At 50.2% G+C, this 16,999-nt stretch overlaps 1 protein-coding gene across 3 annotated transcripts in view; it reads right to left on the bottom strand.

The window, feature by feature from the left end:
* SLC12A8 (solute carrier family 12 member 8) overlaps positions 1 to 13,040 on the bottom strand; it is a 50,602-nt gene extending 37,562 nt beyond the window's left edge. For 2 of the 3 annotated variants that reach the window (XM_040070187.2, XM_058421397.1), the window contains exons 1-5: positions 12,980 to 13,040; positions 9,256 to 9,472; positions 8,347 to 8,493; positions 5,325 to 5,516; positions 2,705 to 2,936 (exon numbers count right to left, since the gene is read on the bottom strand). In XM_040070187.2, coding sequence (XP_039926121.1) covers positions 2,705 to 2,936; positions 5,325 to 5,516; positions 8,347 to 8,493; positions 9,256 to 9,324 — 640 coding nt within the window. In that variant the 5' untranslated portion in view covers positions 9,325 to 9,472; positions 12,980 to 13,040. Of the gene's footprint in view, positions 1 to 2,704; positions 2,937 to 5,324; positions 5,517 to 8,346; positions 8,494 to 9,255; positions 9,473 to 12,506; positions 12,528 to 12,979 lie in introns of those variants that run through there. The other variant, XM_040070189.2, reaches the window with a different exon arrangement.
* Between the last annotated feature and the right edge of the window lie 3,959 nt (positions 13,041 to 16,999).

The following is a 16,999-nucleotide window of genomic DNA, read 5'->3' as shown; positions in this document are numbered from 1 at the left end:
CAAGCAGGCTGGCGGGCCCAGAGGGGTCAGCAGCCTCTGGACAAGTGACCCAGAGCACTCCCTGTCTCCTGGAGCCACTCAGCTCCTCCAGTCCCAGCTCCTGGCTGCAGGAGCCCGGCTGGCTCTTGGAGCAGGAGCGAGCCACAGCGAGAGAGAGGAAAGAAAAGGAGAAAGAGCAGCAGGAAGCCCTGCTGAGAAGCCCCCTTTTGTGTAAACATGCTCCGTCCTCAGACTAAAAATAAAGGCAAACCACAGGAAGGGAGTGAGTGCTTGGACAATATCCGATTTGGTGTGTGCCTGGGTGTGAGCTGCGGGAATGGGGAGAAGAGCAGGGGACTCCACCCAGCGCAACCACACAAAGGCAGCCAGTTAAGACCTTCAAGATGGACAGGCATTCCTGGAGATTATTTAAATTCAAGTAACTGCTGCTTGGCAGATGTGCAGTCCTTTGGTATGTGCGCAGCGCTTGGAAATGTTAAGTGAGGGAAAAGGCTGCCGTGGCAGAAAAGGCAGGACGGCTGCACAAGGCCCATTTTACAGGGTCAGAGACCCAGACCCAAGGCTGTGGACCGAAACCCCATAAACCTGCCATAAAACAAGGACACAGCCCAGACAAGCTGTCAGCTACAACCCAGCTCACGGCTCCAGCCTCAACAGCCACCTCTCCCCGTCCGCTGCCTCTGCACCTCAGTTCCTGCTGCAGCCACAGAACCAAACTGAAAACAACTGCGCATTCCTGAGCGCTGTGGAGAGCCCATCAGCGGGATGCCCACCCCAAAGGGGTCTCAAACGCTTTCCCCGGTGCTGGGCTTTGATGCACTGTACCCTGCCATCGCCCTCAGCTGGCTCTGGAGGCTGGAGCGGCAGCACCACCGGCACGTCCCACCTGCAGGCTCCTTGCGGCAGGCATGCTTCGCTGGTGGGTGCAATCCCCAGAGACAGGCATCCATCCGTCCATCCATCCGTCCATCCATCCATCCATGCCGCGCAGAAAGCGGGCGACACAGCGTGAGGAGGCTCCTCGGAGGCCAGCGCTCACCCTCGGTGCTGACACACCACTCAGAGGCTTTCTGGGGAAATGCAGGGCCTGGGAGGATCCCCCCGCCCAGGCAGTCCCCCTCCCCTGCCGGCTGAGGGCCGCAGGTCCCACCCGAGGGCAGCGCTGCTCTGGGGTTCCGGCGTTCGGCGCTGGGATCCGGCCACCGCCAGCCCGATGTCCTTCCATGCGCCGGGAGCCCTCCTCTCTTTGGCCAGCCACGGCTGAACTGCGGCATCTGCAACGCTCTGCCGCCTCATTTCCCTTCCTTTCTCTATTTTCTGTCAGGAGAAAATGGCAGTGGAGGAAATCAAAGACAGCTATGTTGGCCTCCACTTGGGCATGTTTCCTGCTGATCCGCGTATTCCTTTAATTCTTGCCTCCTGGTCCTGTGCTCACTTTCTCACTATGAGTGAGGTCTCACCTCGAGTATCCATTTTTCTCTACTATTAGAAAGTTCCACTACACAAACACAACAAAAATATAATACACTGCCCCCCCCCAGCCCCGTTTCCTCTCGACAACAACTTCCCACGAAACGCAGCTGTTAGGAGCAGGACACCTGCTTTGTCTGCAAAACACGGCCCCAGCAACGCAACTGTCCTCGCCTCATTCTCATTTACAGCTAACTACGGCCGAAACTTTCACAGGCTCTCATTTGAGGCATTTCCCACATGCTAAATATAAAGTGCAAATTCCTTTCCGTAAGGCTCGGTCTGACAGGGGAGCGGCCGCTTCTGTCCCCCTGGCACACCGCAGCAGCGGCACACAATGAATGACACTCGTGCCACCGCGAGTGCCCGCACGACACCTCCCGCCGCGCAGCCCAGCGCCCGCATCGCAGCCGTCAACGAAAACTGAAGAGCTTCCCTTAAACTCGCTTTAGCGGGTCACTTGCAGCCCCCCCCCCAAGGTGCTGCCGGACACGGAGGGAGCCAAGAAAAAGGTGACACCTTCTGTTTACTCGGCTAATTACACTTCGTTATGGCCGGAGTGGCTGCGGCGTCCCGAGGCGTGTTTCCCCGCAAGCAGAGAGGGGAGCAGGACTGGGTGTGATCAGGGAGCCCTGAGCCTCCCCCTTGCCTGAGCTGGAGCTGTCACTGCAGGCTGAGCTCAATAAGGGAAAAGTTAGCGGGAGAACTCCCACTCGTGGGTCCTGAGAGCCCAGCGGTCACCCGCCCTCAGCCCGCTCCCTCCTGTGATCCAGCAGACCCGGCAGAGTGGACAGCACAGCACAGCCGGGGTCCCAGTGACCTCAGAGATCTCCGGACAAGATCTCCATAGCTCAAATTCACAGTCCTCCATTTTCATGGGCACAATGCTCAGTGTCGAGTTAGGCAGCAGAAGGCCACAAGGAACACTGCAAACACAGATGGTCTCTGTTGTTAGAAAACCTCCAAGTGAAATGTAACAAGAGCATGAAATGAGAGCTCAGTCCCTGGGGTTAAACACCTAAATTAATAAGGCATCTTCCATCATGCTCTGGAAACACTCCTTGCAAAATTATGGGCTGTCTCTAAAAGATCAGTACCAAAGGACAGGGGACACATCTGGAAGCTCTGAACTCTACCACTGTCCAAGTGAGTGTCACTTCACAAACACAGCTGAGGAGAAAACCCCAGGGAACTAAAGCCTGCTGACCCCAATGCAATGGACCCCCAGCTTTACCTGGATCGAGATGTGTAAAGGACCCAATGACAAAGTCCAGTGTTGAGACAGCCAGCAGGAGGAGCAGCAGGAGCTGGAGCCGGATGATCCACTTCACCCCAGCCAGATTGATTCCCAGCAGGCCGAGCAGGACAGCCAGGGAGATGCCACGCACTGCCCAGATGTTGCTGAGGCTCAGGACACCTGCAATGGACTCTGCAAAGCCAGTGATGTACATGGCACCTGCAACACACTGAGGGACACGGCTCTGTGAGTGCCCCACGGGAGAAAAAGGGATCCCCATCCACAGCCGCCATGCCGGGCTGTGGGAGCCTCTGTTCAGCCAGCCAGCCAGCCAGCCAGACATTCGCTGTCACAACCTTTAAAGTTACTCTGGCCTGCAGGGACTGAACCTTATTGCTGTAAGGCAGCACCCTGCCAAGGCAGCGGAGCTGCTGCTCGGGCAAACAGGGATGGCTGGCTGCTAGGGCCAGCAGCCCAGAGGTTCCACTGGGACATCTGCCCTCTGTAAACCCTCCAGGAGAAACCACGCTGGCTCCTCTGAGAGAGAAAAGGATGAGTCAACTTCTACAGTTCTTCCCTTCTTCTGTTTCTCTGGAGGAAAGGGTCCCAGCTCAACACCTGCCTGAAGAACAGCGGTTTGCTCCTCCCAGGGGATATTTTTAACTCGGTGTTTAGTTTGGATGCAAACTCCATCTTGCTGCTGGGATGGAGCCTGCGCTTTGGAGGAGAGCGCGTTGTGTGAGCCGTGCCCCCTGAGCTCCCAGGAAAGCTGCCTGTTTGCCTCACAGCAGGACAGGGCACACTCTGCCCCGGGTGGCCGAGAGCCTGCAGCACAGGACATCTGCAGCACAGGCTCAGGCCTCAAACACCACTGCAGGACAACTCTCCAAAAACACTCCAGGAAGTTTCCCTCCCGAAATTCCCGCTTAGCTGACATTTCAGCAACAGCCCTTTCCTGTGCATGGCATCCCTGGAAAACCACGTCAGGGCAGAGAGCTGATATTTGGTATGGCTGGTTGGGTCCTGCTGCCCCGCCATCCCTGTCCACAGATGAGAGATGTGCAGCTCCCACACGACTGGAAGGGAGAAAACCCCCACCCAAGAGAGCAAGAGCAGAACCCTCATTCACTGCAGATCCCCCACCTGGGACAGACTCAGCTCTGCCTCACTGAGGATGTTCAGGACAACCTGGCTCATACCTGGGAGCTGCAGGGCCTGTGCGGTTTTCAGCAAGGTTGATGGCATTCACATGTTCAGACTCTGACACCTACAACTCAGAGATCCTGGAGGATTCACTTCCATCACAGGCAGACACCTCAATCAGAGGAATTACACCCTGAGAGTCTTTCTCTGCAGCATGTGGCCAGTCATTCCCCACTTGCCCCAGCCAGGGAATGGGGAGTGCTCCCTGCATTCATTTCTGGCAGCAGTTGCCTTATGACAGAAGTTACAGCACTCCCTGAGCATCCTGGAGCAGCGAATCAGCCCTCAGCTGGTGCAGGGCACGCTGGGCAGAAAGCACAGCTGAGAAAGGAAAGGCAGCAGCAGCTTTCGGGAGCAGGCAAAGCGATGTTAGGTGAGCTGCCAGCTCCCAGCCCGCAGCCCCTGTGCACACAGGATGCCAAGCCAGCGGCCAGGGCTGCTGCAGCCCGGCTTTTACGACCCTCAGGACAGGCTGCAGCCTGATTGCTTTCCCAGATGGGGTCCTCTCGGAGAGCAAGAGTGGAAAATATGACAGGAAGGATTCTCATGTGTGGCCCCTTTCCATATCTTGGCTTGTAACTGGGATCAGTTCCTATTTTATGGACGCTTGCTTTTAATCTGGAGTGAAAGGAGAAGAGGGGATTATTTTTGGTTTGGGGGCTGTTAAGGGGTTTTGCAGATTGCTGTAAGCCAGTCAGTTAAAAACAAGCCTCCATAAAAATGCTTCTCTGCTCACCACATTTTATACTGTTCATAACATCTTTATGGGGGGAGAGGGTTAAGTTACTGCAGGTTTAAGTGATTATTTTCCATTCTTTTTGTATACTACTTCTGTATTTTCGTGCTTCACCACCACAACAGCTCCTTGGGATCTTTCAGAAAATCCAGAACTGTGACTTGTGGCTCGCAAGAAGTCAATTAGTTGTGGCCCTTACCCCCGCCCAGCTCTCCTCCCACACCAGCTCCACTTCTGCTGGCTCCCACAGAGAAGCAGCCAAGCCTTGCCTGATCCCTAAGGGTACGTGGAGCACGCCAAGGCCAACCTGCCAGTCCACAGCCATCCACTGAGCTTTGCTTGACCACCCTGCCCTCTCCTGCTTCGTTTAATTTCAGTCTCCCGCCAGCAAGGGCATGTCCTGGCAGTGGGGGTAATTTGGGATGGGAGGACACGACCTGCACGGCTTGTCCAGACACTCAGCTCCTCCGCCAGGCAGCACATTGCCGTGCTCAGGCTTGCTCCTGGGGAGCAGTGTGGGGATGAGTGCTCCCTGTGGTGCTCTCCCATGCCGTCCAGCACCGTGCAGCGTTGCCCAGATTTTACCTGAAACGTGACTTTCTGCAGCAGGGCAGCACAAGGTTAGTATCTGCATTGCAAAGTTTTCAAATTTTCTTCAAGTAACTTTTTTTTAATTACCTGGCCAAAAATGTAAAGGAGGCCAATGGTGCCCCCTACTTGACCTCCAAGGACAGTAGAAATCATGGAGTAGACTCCTCCACTTCCAATGCTGCACTTCTCACACACCCCAATTCCAGACAAGACTGTCACCAGGGCAACCAGAATGACAAAGGACACCAGAAACATGCCCATTACAATGCCAGTGTTTCCCTGGAATGGAAAAAAAAAAAAAAATCAAAGATTAATTCACACCAATCTGCTGGGACAGAGTAAGAACCTACACACTTTTGGTCACTAGTGATCTATGAATCTGGAGTCATTACAGATTAAAAGAAACACACACAGACACCCCTACTTGTCTAATTAATGTAATTGATTGCCAAATTTACAGCCTTTATTAGCACCCTTTTGATGGGAACCCGTCCTGCCCTTGAGCCTGGGGCTGGGCAGACCTTTGCATGAGCAAGTTCTGCTCTGTCAGTGGGCTCTTCCATGAATCACTGATTTTGTCCTCTGGTTTAAAAGGAATGAGGTCAAACAATGATTCAGCCACCATAGGATCACTGCCTGTCTGCACGGTTCAGAACGACATGCTTAAAAAAAAACAAAAAACAAAACCCAAAACACTTTCATAACAAAAAGTAGTTTCAAAATTGAACCCCTGGGATTTGCAACGACTGATTTATTAACGGCATCAAGCTTGCATTTTAATTTTTCAGAACGTTTACCTTTGAAAGCTCTGATCCTTCCGAACAATGAGATCCCAAAGAACAAAACCCCAAAGGCAAGGCAGCGTGGAAGATAAATAACACTCTCATAAAGCAGCGTGCGCCCGCCCTTATCTGCGGGCGTGCGCAGAGCGGCAGGTGGCTCTCGCCCTGCCTGGACTCGGGGGACTTTTCTGCACAGGATTCAACCCCAGGGTAAAAACACAACCCTTCCTGCTTGGGGCGAAGGGAGAGCCCCAGGAGGAGCCGCTGCACCCGCCACGATCTCACTGCGGGGCAAAGAGAAAAAGCCTCTGAACAAACACAGCTGCAGGTCCCCGCTGGCAGCTTTAAGGACCAGCACAAACTCTTTTTTGGGGTTCAGTTTGCCGTTCAGGGTCTGATTTTCAGAAAGAGAGGGTGTTTAGTACCTCCGAAAGAATTTAAGAACTCTTCTGAGCTCGGGGCCTTCCCACTCTCTCGCGCATGGCTGTAATTTATTTTCCAGGGTCAGGAGTTTTCCCCCTGTGCTCCAGCCCACCTTCCCCCGCTGACAAATCGCTCAGGCCAGTGCACGGCAATCAGAAGTCTCCTCCAGTGCCCAGTGCTTTGTTAACATCTGGCTTCCCTTCCTTTTGCTCATATTCCAGGCCATGTCTATATCCTCTTTGTCCAACCTAGCTCCAGCAATGCTCCTCTCTGAGGTCACGCTAGCCGTGATGGGGTTTTAATCACCAGCACTAAAATGCTGCTTCCCTGCTCTGGGGTTGGTTGAAATCCCAGTTTTTTGTGGTTTTTTTCCTTTTCTCTTTTTTTGTGAAAAAACAGAAACATATCCAGGATGTTGCTATCATCATAAAATCCTATTTTGGTTCAGCATCCTGCTGCCTTTGACAAGGGTGTTATCTGGTCAGAGGGGAACAGAGCCAAGGCTTGCTATAAACACAGCTGTAGTTGGGTCAGCACCACAGCCCACCCCAACCCCATACTTCTTTTTAAAAGGGCAATTGTTCTTTTCCTTCAGCTGCTTACCACAGGTTAAATAGTTGATAAACATTATATGCTTCAGTTAACAAAAAAAAAAAAAAAAAAAAAAGCAAAAGCAAGCAAACATATGCAAACATTCACTTAGCCTTGGGCTTTTCCAGAAAGTTAATGGGCAATCCGATATTTCCTACAGAAGAAAGGGTTAACACTAAGATGGAGAGGAAATGCTGGACTCACAGCAACAATAGCAAGCGGAGAAAGTGGGAAGAAAAAGCCCCCATTAAGCACTGATGCTTATTTATGCATGCATGCTGGAAGGGGTTAGTGCAGCAGCAGCCCCTGTTGAACATTTCAGCAAGATTAGGTCCCCTGGAACTGCAAAGCTTCACCAGCCCCAGCTCCAGCTCTGAAAATTTATAGCAAGAGCCCGTCTCTGGGAATAGCTCGATGTGTGACTGTCCTCTGCCAGGGGAGCTCTCTGCCAACCCTGACTTCTCCTCCCTTCCCTTTCATGCTAGCTTCCAGCTGGTTCCGTTTTGCTTTTATTTACTGGCTTTATTTATATTTTTGTTTGCTCCAGAAGCAACTTACTTTCAAAGGAGAGGTGGAGGAAATGAAATCAGAAGGAAAAGGAAAAATCATCTCCACCATGACAACTGCAGCTCCCCTCAACACCTCCAGCAAAGCTAGTTCCAGTACAGAATGCAAGTGTCTTCCTGCTCCTTCCATGCCTGTGACAAGAACTCTGCCTGAAGCTGAAATCCCATCCATCTCTGGGGAAGCTTGCCGTCTTCTGAGGGGAAATTTTGAGGCATAATACAATGTTTTGCGTCAGGAGTGGACAGTACTCCAGGCTCTGGCCCTCAGTGAGATACTATTAAGGACCCAGCAGTGGAAGATCTTTTGACAGCAATGACAGTTTCACCTGACTGAGGACTGCCCATTCCAAAAATCAGGGACTCCCAACACTGACATGTTTAGAAGAGACCTCCTTCGGTGGCGTTGGGAAGATGGAGAAGTGGCTGTAACTACTTTACCTGAAAAGTGCTAATTTCTCCTCAACAACACAAGGGTGTCCCTGTTCGTTGTCAAGGCTGGTTCTTGTGTTTGCCTCTCTCTTTCTGAAAGCTAAGATAGGAAACCACTCACAAAAACCACTTCAGCTGGACATTTTAGTTTTTTGAAAAGCTACAAAACACCATAGGGCATGAGCAAAACAACATAGGGCATGCTCTATAACGAAGAGCATAGAACCCAAAACACTTGGGTGGTGATGGAGATACCAGGTAAGGAGAGGCAGAGGAAGATGTCTATTCAAACATTCAACCAAGCCAGCACTCACTCACCACAAGCCATCCCGTCCTCAGGAAAAGAACCACGCCAAAAATGTTGATCATGCAGGAGGTGAAGACCCCATCCCACGTTCCAAAAAGCACCGGCTCCCATACAAACAGCTGGATCTTCCACCAGGGCTTGGTCTGTGTTTGAGATACCTAGAGAAAAGCAAAGCCTGGGGTTTACCTCTCGTGTTTTACGGGCAGGCTGCACAAGTGGTGCCACGGCCAGCCAGCAACAAGGGGATGGCCACCAACAGCTGCTAAGACACTCCTTTGCTGTGAGTTGTCCCTAGATGAAGGGCTGTTGGGATGCCTGGGCCCTGAAACAGAGGGCTCCCCACAACAATGCCCTGTTTATATTCTTGTAGGATGAGCAGCAAAGAACTCTACTGCGCCTCAGTGAATTTACCCCAATGCATGAACCAAAAATACCATTCAAGGGTCCTTCACAGGGCCTGCAGCTATACACTGTGCTTCTCCTCCTGTCCCTACCAAACACTCCACCAAGGCAAGCAGGGTCCTCAGAGCATTGGAGAAGTTCCTCAGAGGATATGATAAACCAGGCTGGACCAGCTCGGACCAACAGAGTAGATTAAGATGGTCTTCCCATCACAGTGATATCTGGTCAGGACCCTTTGCTTCTTGAGGAGACATGGGACTCTGGGACTTGGGGCATAATGATTTTCCAGAGTTGCTGGAACCAAGATCTGAAACTCCAGGGAAACTGCAGTTTTCCGATGGCAACTGCTTCCTCTTGCCCTCTGGAAATCAACGCTTCTCTTCTAAGTCACACACCTCAGATTTGCATAGCAAAACAAAGGGCAGTTTTGTTACTTCGGTCCTGTTCCCTTGCCACAGAGATGACCAGGAGTGCAGAGGCCATGGAGATAGAAATTTGGGAAAGGGAGTATGACATACCTGCTGTGCTTCCTCATGGAAGAGCTCTTGGACGTATCCCTCACTTCGGGCATCATCCCGGCTGAACATCGTTTCCCCCGCGTCGCCTCCGCCTGCCCAAAGCACAGCTCTAACACAACCACAGGAGAAGCTGCTCTGAGTGGAAGGTCAGCTCCCTCAAATTCCTGCAGTGCTGGGTCCTCTTTTGTAGAAGATTCATGGTTTTATTCCAGCTTTACTGTGAAAGCAGGAAAGATGAAAGGCACAACTGCTGCTTTCTTACTCTGCCAAAGCACAAGGCCATTGTCCACAGAGTCAATAGCAGCTTGCAGCAGATGCTGAACCAGGGCAACACCACAGCAAGCAGAGAGCAATGCTCCCCCAGCACCCTCCCAAGCCCTGCTCCCAGCACAGGCTCCACCATCAGCTACACATTTCACAGCCCTTGGTAGCCTTTTCCAAATCTAACCCCGGCATCCTGTAGCACTGGCTCAACAGCTCCACAGTGCTGTCTGCAAAATGCATTTCCTCATGTTGGTTTTAAATCTGGTAATGTCATTGCATGCTCCTGTGCTCCAGTGGCATAGGACACCTGGATTATTCACTTCCCAGCACCACTCATCACTTCATAGCCTTGATCACATCTCCTTTATCTGTACTTTTTGCAGACCAAGGTCCTGCCAGTGTATTCAGTTACCCACAGTCTCCACACCAGGTGTCAGGAGAGACCTTTTGGCTATTCCTCAATATAGTACACCATGCCTAGGTAAGACAGAGGGCTGCAGCCAGAGGGGAGCAAGACTTGTTCCACAAATGTGGAGAGGGCACTTTGTCTGGATCATTGGCTCTCCTGGGGCTGGTAGTTTGCTGGCCAGCTGAGCCTACACACTTACAAGAACAAATTGTGATCACACAAGGCTTGTACCAATGGATGGACAACTTACCTGAGACCAGTGACCAAATTAATCACAGGCACAGGGCAGGAACCCAACAGAAATGTGCTTTGCCTCTTGCACAGAGACATACAGAAACTACTTTGTGTCACTCAGGATTTCTGCACCAGGGTCTGAATGCCTTTCACCATCCTGCCCTTATTACTCTACTTCGAAATACCCAGTATTAAATACCCAAAGCAGATGCTGCTCCACCAGAGTGTTTCAGTTGCAGAAGGTCTCCTGCAGCTGGGGTACAATGGCCAGCACGGGAGGTTTTTCTTTGCCCTGCCCACATGGCCAGTTAAGCAGCACCAAAGCCATAAGAGGTCACTGATGCCCTGCTGCTGCCTCCACATTTCTTGAAGCAAATAAGCCTTTCACAATATCACAAATGGTTGCTGTTACGGGGAGACTGGGGCTTCAAGTAGGGCAAAAGCAGCAGGAGCAGATGAACTCCAAAGAAACAAAGCTCATGGGGGTTTTTTTCAAATAGCTATGGTAATAAAAAATGGAAGAAAATATCCATTGTGAAACAAGATTACAACTGAATAGCCATATTCTCCTAAGAATCACCAGTGCAGTCCTTCCTCAACAGAGACTTCACTCAGTAAAGCATTCACTGGGGTCATCCAAACTCCAGTCTGCCACAGCAGTCCCATCTAGGTGTGTAGAAAGAGGCAGGCTGCAGCGCCTTGTCCTCCTAAACCACTCCACCAGGGGAATCAGAAGGAGCTGGCTCCAACCCCTTACGGTAGCTCAGGGCTGAAGTGACTTGCTCAGTGTGTCCGGTGTGTAGCATTACATGGATAGGTGTGATGCACCCATATTACCCATCTGAAACTAGCAAAAATGCAGAAAGAAGGGCTGCACACATGGATTTTAGGCCCAAAGCACGCCTAGCAAGAAATGTTACCTGCCTAGACATTTAAATCCTCTTATCTCACCAGTTCCTTCCTTTTTCTCTGCTTTAAAACCCTGCTCCTGCCCTGTGCTCCAGAGCTCTTTCTGCTCAGTTTCTGCTCACCTTGGTGTGAGATCTTCCTCCTCCACAATGCCAGGAAATTGCCTCTGCACTACTGCTCCTCCGTGGCATTTCCAACTGCCTAAAAATCTTATTACCCAATTCTGCCATTATTTACATCCCACCACAACTCATGGATCCATTGGCCCCTACAAGGTAGCCAAAGAAAACACGGGTGGGGGTGTAAAACACAGAAGTGGGAGCTGAACAAACACAAACACAGCCACATCCCAATCCATGAACATGCAAGTATTTCAGCAATTTAGGGTCTGTGAGTGGAAAGTCCTTGGGGCAGGTGCCCTCCTCTTGCCCCACACAGCACTCTATCAGCACAAGAATATTTTTAGGTGCTATTTTGAATCTAGGTCACCAACCCTGAAGAAGCTTTTTCTGCTATACACACCAGTGGGATAAATAAACTAAACAGACACAACTTTCCTCGAATATAAGCAAACCTCTAACTTGAAAGCAAATTGCTGTTATTATTCCTGAAGTTTCTGCCAAACACAATAACCAGGCTATAAATTAAAGAAGAGCGTCTGGTTTAATCTTTCCATACCATTTAGCACTCAAGAGAGCAGAAGAGCATTAGCAAACCTCGCAGAAACATTACAAAGGCTCATCTCCTTCTCCTGCAACGCTTCTTTCTATGTTTAATTGCAAAACCAGATTCCTATAGATTACATTTCTGTGCCCTGCATTCCTTTCAAAGCACTATTTTATTAATCATCACATCGAAGCTGCTGTGAGCTGCTCAGCAGCTGGCTGATTTTGCAGAGGAAAGGTTAACTCCTTCCCGAGCACGGCTGCGTGTGGTCCCACGACCTCCGAAGCCTCCGTCCCCGCCCGAGGAGGTGCTCCCAAAGCCTCTCCTCCCAAGGGACCCAGCAGCCAACGGCATTTTAAAGTTTTAACAAATCCCTTCAACTCCTCTTCGGGTCACGTTCTTAAAAACACCTAGTTTAGGATTCTTTTAGGAAAGCGGAATTAAAGGGAAATGAAGCAGCCATCGGTGCAGCGAAGGTAACGCCACACAGAGCAGCGCTCGGCTGTTCGCAGTTACTCATTTACCGCATCAGCCAAGGACGATTGCCGAGCTCGTTTTGTTTTCACGTATCTCCGCAGAGCAACGAAGGCTGCGGAACACCAGAGGTGGGAAACGAGTCCGGACTCCCCGCAGCAATTTCAGTTTTCCGGAGTGGCCGGAGAGCTTGGGTTTGGCATCGGCCACGGCGTTGCCAACACCTTCGTGCCGCGGGCTGCGGCCGCCGCCGCACCGGGCTGCCCACCCCTGCCCGGGCAGCGCTCCGACTTACCCGTTCCCTCTTCCCTCTGTTTGTTTTTTCCTTTTAAAAATTCACTTTGTCTCAATTTTTCCCCGCCTTTTTTTTTTTTTTTCTTTTTGTTTCCCTGGTTTTGGTTCTTTTTTCTCTTTTATTTCCATTTTTCTAGTTTTCTTTTACTCTTTTTTTTTAACTTCCTCCCCACGCCCTTTCTTATTAGCCTTTTTTTCTTTTACCCTTTTTTTGCGGGGGGAGGCTCTCTTTTCCACACCCCCTCCTTATTTTTTTTTTTATTTTATTGCCCCCACCATCCTTTTAATTGTTCAGCTTTCCTCTCTCCCGTTTACCTCCCTCCCTTCCCTCCTCCCCGACCGAGCCTCCGCAACGCCGGAGGGAGCAGCGGGCAGAGCCCGGCGCCACCTGCGCGGTCTCCGGGCGGCCCCCGCGGCTCGGGCCGGTTCCCTGTCCCGGCTCGGGGGTGTCCCCGCCGTGCCGACCCCACTCACCTGGCGGCTCCCGGACCCTCCCTTCCTCCCTCCTTCCTTCCCGCCGGTTCCCGGGGCGCCGCCTCCCGCCGGGGCGGCCCCGGGCGCTGCCACGTCTGCCCGGGCACCGCGCCCGCCCCCGCGGCGGCACCGGTATCTGCCCGGCTCGGGCCGGTCCCACCCGTGCCCGGGACACGCCGGGTCCTGGAGCGCCGAGAGCCCCGCAGCGCCGAGCGTGGGAAACAGAAATCGTTAGGGTTAGGGAGCAGGTCGCCGCTTAAATCTGCTGTTCTCAGGAGTCTGACAAAATTAGTGAATAAATGAGCAAATTCACGGCTGCTCGAGAAAACGCTGGCCGCGGGGAAAGAGGGCTCTGATTCCGCACGGAAGTGGCTGCAGCGATGTTTCAATAGGAACTCGATGCAGTCTTACTTCCCAGCCCTGGGCCGCCAAGAAATCCTGTGACCCTGCACAGGCAAAGCTCCACCTGAATCAAAGGCAGGAATTTTGGATAGTCTCAGTATAAAGAGGATCAAAATCTAGAGCCAGCCACCTTTCATGAAAGCTCCTGATGCACACTTCGATTTAATTTACTTCCAAAATGAGTTAGAGTCATTTTAACTCTCAAAAAGGTTTCCTACAAGACATGCATGCAATCCAGTGAACCTGTTTTGATTTTCCTGCAGAACCAAAGTGTGAACAAGCCTTTATTCTGGAATAAAACCACCAAATTTCTGCAAGTGGCAGAAAAGGCAAGCAAAGAGTTCAGGGAAGACAGATGATTTCTCAACAGAGGATGAAGCCTGAGGAAATCACAGAATGTCTGGGGTTCAAAGGGACCCTAAAGATCCAACTGACTCCACCTGACTCCAACTGCCCTGCTTTGGGCAGACACCTTTCACTAGGTTGCTCAAAGCCCTGTCCAACCTGGCCTCGAACACTTCCAGGGATGGGGCATCCACACAGTTTCTCCAGGCAAACTGTTCCAGTGTCTCACCACGCTCACAGAAAAGAATTTCTTCCCAGTATCTAATCTAAATCTGCTCTCTGTTTGAAGCTATTCCCCTTTGTCTTGCCCCTACATGCTCTTGTAGTGTTTCTTTTAAGCTCCCTTCAGGTGCTGGAAGGCTGCAATTAGGTCACCCCTAAACTGAACAATCCCAATCCTATGGATAGCCCCCCAGGATATCCCATTCCTGGAATATTTCAGCAGCTCTCCTCTGCTCCCTCCTTTTTACACTCTACAACTACCAGGGAACAGGTTCAGCCAGATTCTACCGTCATGAGGGCCAGTGAAAAAGCTGAAATAAGTATCTTGAATTTGTTGCAGCACTGATGAAGTCACTAATTCCCTGAGGACCAAGCCCTGTAGCCTGCCTGCAGGAACTTACAGGAGCCCTCCCCACACACATGTGCACACCTGGAAGTGCTAAAGAAGTTTCTTGGGCCAGCTGTTACTGCCACTTGCCACTGGTGAACACTCCTTTGGGAAACCCTGCCTTTGCACTGGAAAAAACCACAGCAGCAAACCAGAAAAAGGTGGGGCTTTTTTTTCAAGGACACATTAAAATCACCAAGCACTGCTGAGAAGCACTTTCAGGAATGTTCAGTGTTGATCTCTGTTCCTATTTTAGTCATGGCAATTTTCAACATTCTCCTGCTTGTGAAGAGAATCCTTCCAAGAGCAGGAGCCCTCCTTCAGCAGGGCTGTGTGCATTTCGGAACCAGTGTCTTCATGTCAGTCTTACTGCACACCACTTTAGGGCCTTCCAGGAAAACTATCACAAACAAATTGAGAAAGTTTTCTAAAAGCCCTAATTAAAATTCTCTCTCATTATGCTGAGTACCTTAGCTCTACAGGGAATAAAAGGGGAGAAAAATGAAACTAAAGAGTTAAAATTATTTCTCAAAGTCTTTCAAATCTCGGGTGCTTTCAGGGCTAGCAAAGGACACTGTGAATTCCACAGACCAGCTGGAATCCTCTCCCTCAAGTTACAGAGGTCCTGGGGACTGGCAGATGGAAACACCTGAAGCCTGGCAGACCCCCACACTGGACATCCTGAACCTTGATTTGAGAAGACTTTTGATGGTCCATGTGGTGTCACTAGCTGGAAATTGCTCCAGGGAATGGAGCCTGGAAATGGATTTAAGAGGGTGACAAAAGGCTACATGGGACAGAACGGTATGGGAACAATAGAGGTGTCAAAGATACAAAGATGGCCTCCAGAAACAGGGAAAGAAAGAAGCAGTGCAGGGGTGGGTCAGTAAGAGGAAAATTTGAAACATCCACAAGTCTGAGCCATCCTGTGAAATGTGGAATGGATTGATTCTTAATAGGGTGGATATTGTCACCTACCTCATCATCTTCAGCTGCCAGAAATACACATCTTTCAATACAGCAGTGTGCAATTTCCATGTACACACACAGCACAAACTGTGAATAAACTACCCAGTTTAGCTAATCACAATCACCTACAAACCTTAGCTTGACCATAAAATTGTGGGCTGTGATATAGAGTATGTTCTCAGACTAAATGAAGAGACCATCTTTTTCAAGTTCACTCGCAGCTGCAAACTGTAAAATAACTTTGCCTTTAAAATGGATTTTTACCTGGTGTTGTTCAGTGTGTGCAATAGCAGTTATCAACATAATGCCTGAGCATCATTACAAGCATTCTGGTTTCAATTCCTTAAAATGGATTGTCAGGCAGCAGGTCTGTGAGAGCCAATACTGCCAGAGTACATTTCCACACCCCCAGTGGGGACTCATACTGTCCTTACGATTCATTTTGAAGTAGCTACAAGATCCATCATTCTAGCTACGTGTTTGACTAGGAGACTTATCAATCATCCTGTTCACTTCCTCTAAGGTAACAGATGTAGTCCTAAAGAAAATCCCCCTTTCAGAGTCCTGGTTTGCAGGAAAAGATCACTTTGTCCCACTGGTACCCTTGCACTTGCTTATGTCTTTCTGAGCTGTATCTTTCTCAGGCTGTTCTGTCTGTATTAGCTTTTTAACAAAGATATTTCAGGAACTGGCAAGAGAAATGGAAGAAAACGCAGGTTCTGATGTCATCCTCTGTTTTGTTCTTGCACACCACTGCATGGTCAAGATTACCTCACAATTACCCTGAACGTTCCCAGCACTCGCAGTCGATGCTTTATTGTCTCTCAAGACTCAAGTTTATCCTGTGACAAGACTGATTAAGGATGTGCTGCTCCTGAAGAGCTTTCAGAGTATAATATTTACACATTTTATATTTTCAGAGTATAATACTTACAGTCATTATTCATATTACAGCAGAAAAGTATTTTTTTTATCATTTACACAGCTAAAATGGATCCTTTTGGTTTCATTTGGGCCAGGCTAGTGCTTTTGATCTAACAAAAGCTGTTACTTCTGCCTCTGTGAAATGGCACTAATGATCACATCTGATGACGAAAACAAAGATTTTATGTGAGTAAAAGTGAAAATTAACATGTTCAGTGGTAGTACTTGCATTTCCATAGCTGCTGAGAAGGTATCACCTCCTCTAAACGAGGGCAGCTACGTACAAGCTACTGCCAAGGCACTGATCTATCTAAAAAGATGTCAGCACCAAATCTGGGACTAGGCAGTAATTTCTAGCCACTGGCCCAGCGCAGTCACACCAACAGCGATCACGCAGCAACGTGTCTCGGCTGTCCTGCGGAAGAACGGCAGAGCTGCCCACGGAGACGGACTGCGAGTGGAAAAAACAACAGTGACTTGTACACCCAGCAAACATCCAGAAGTGAGTTTAAATAACAGAGGTAGGAACCGGATTCTGTAATTTCTGCATGAAGTGCACGGCTGCTTACACAGGCAGAAGTGATGGAGTTCTTCTGCTGAAGACCCGCACGCACATTTTAAAATGGAACCTCACCAAATCATCCTATTTAATCTCTGCCAGTGACTTGTACACGGATGCATTCGAAGCAGATGGTGCAGCAAGGATGTCAGGAACCTGAAGACCAGCCCTGGTGTGTGAAAGGGGAAGAGCACTGCAGAGGAGGTAACTT

Source organism: Hirundo rustica, chromosome 7 (genome assembly GCF_015227805.2).
Source record: "Hirundo rustica isolate bHirRus1 chromosome 7, bHirRus1.pri.v3, whole genome shotgun sequence".
NCBI classification, from domain to species: domain Eukaryota; kingdom Metazoa; phylum Chordata; class Aves; order Passeriformes; family Hirundinidae; genus Hirundo; species Hirundo rustica.
This window is presented reverse-complemented; position numbering and strand designations above follow the sequence as displayed.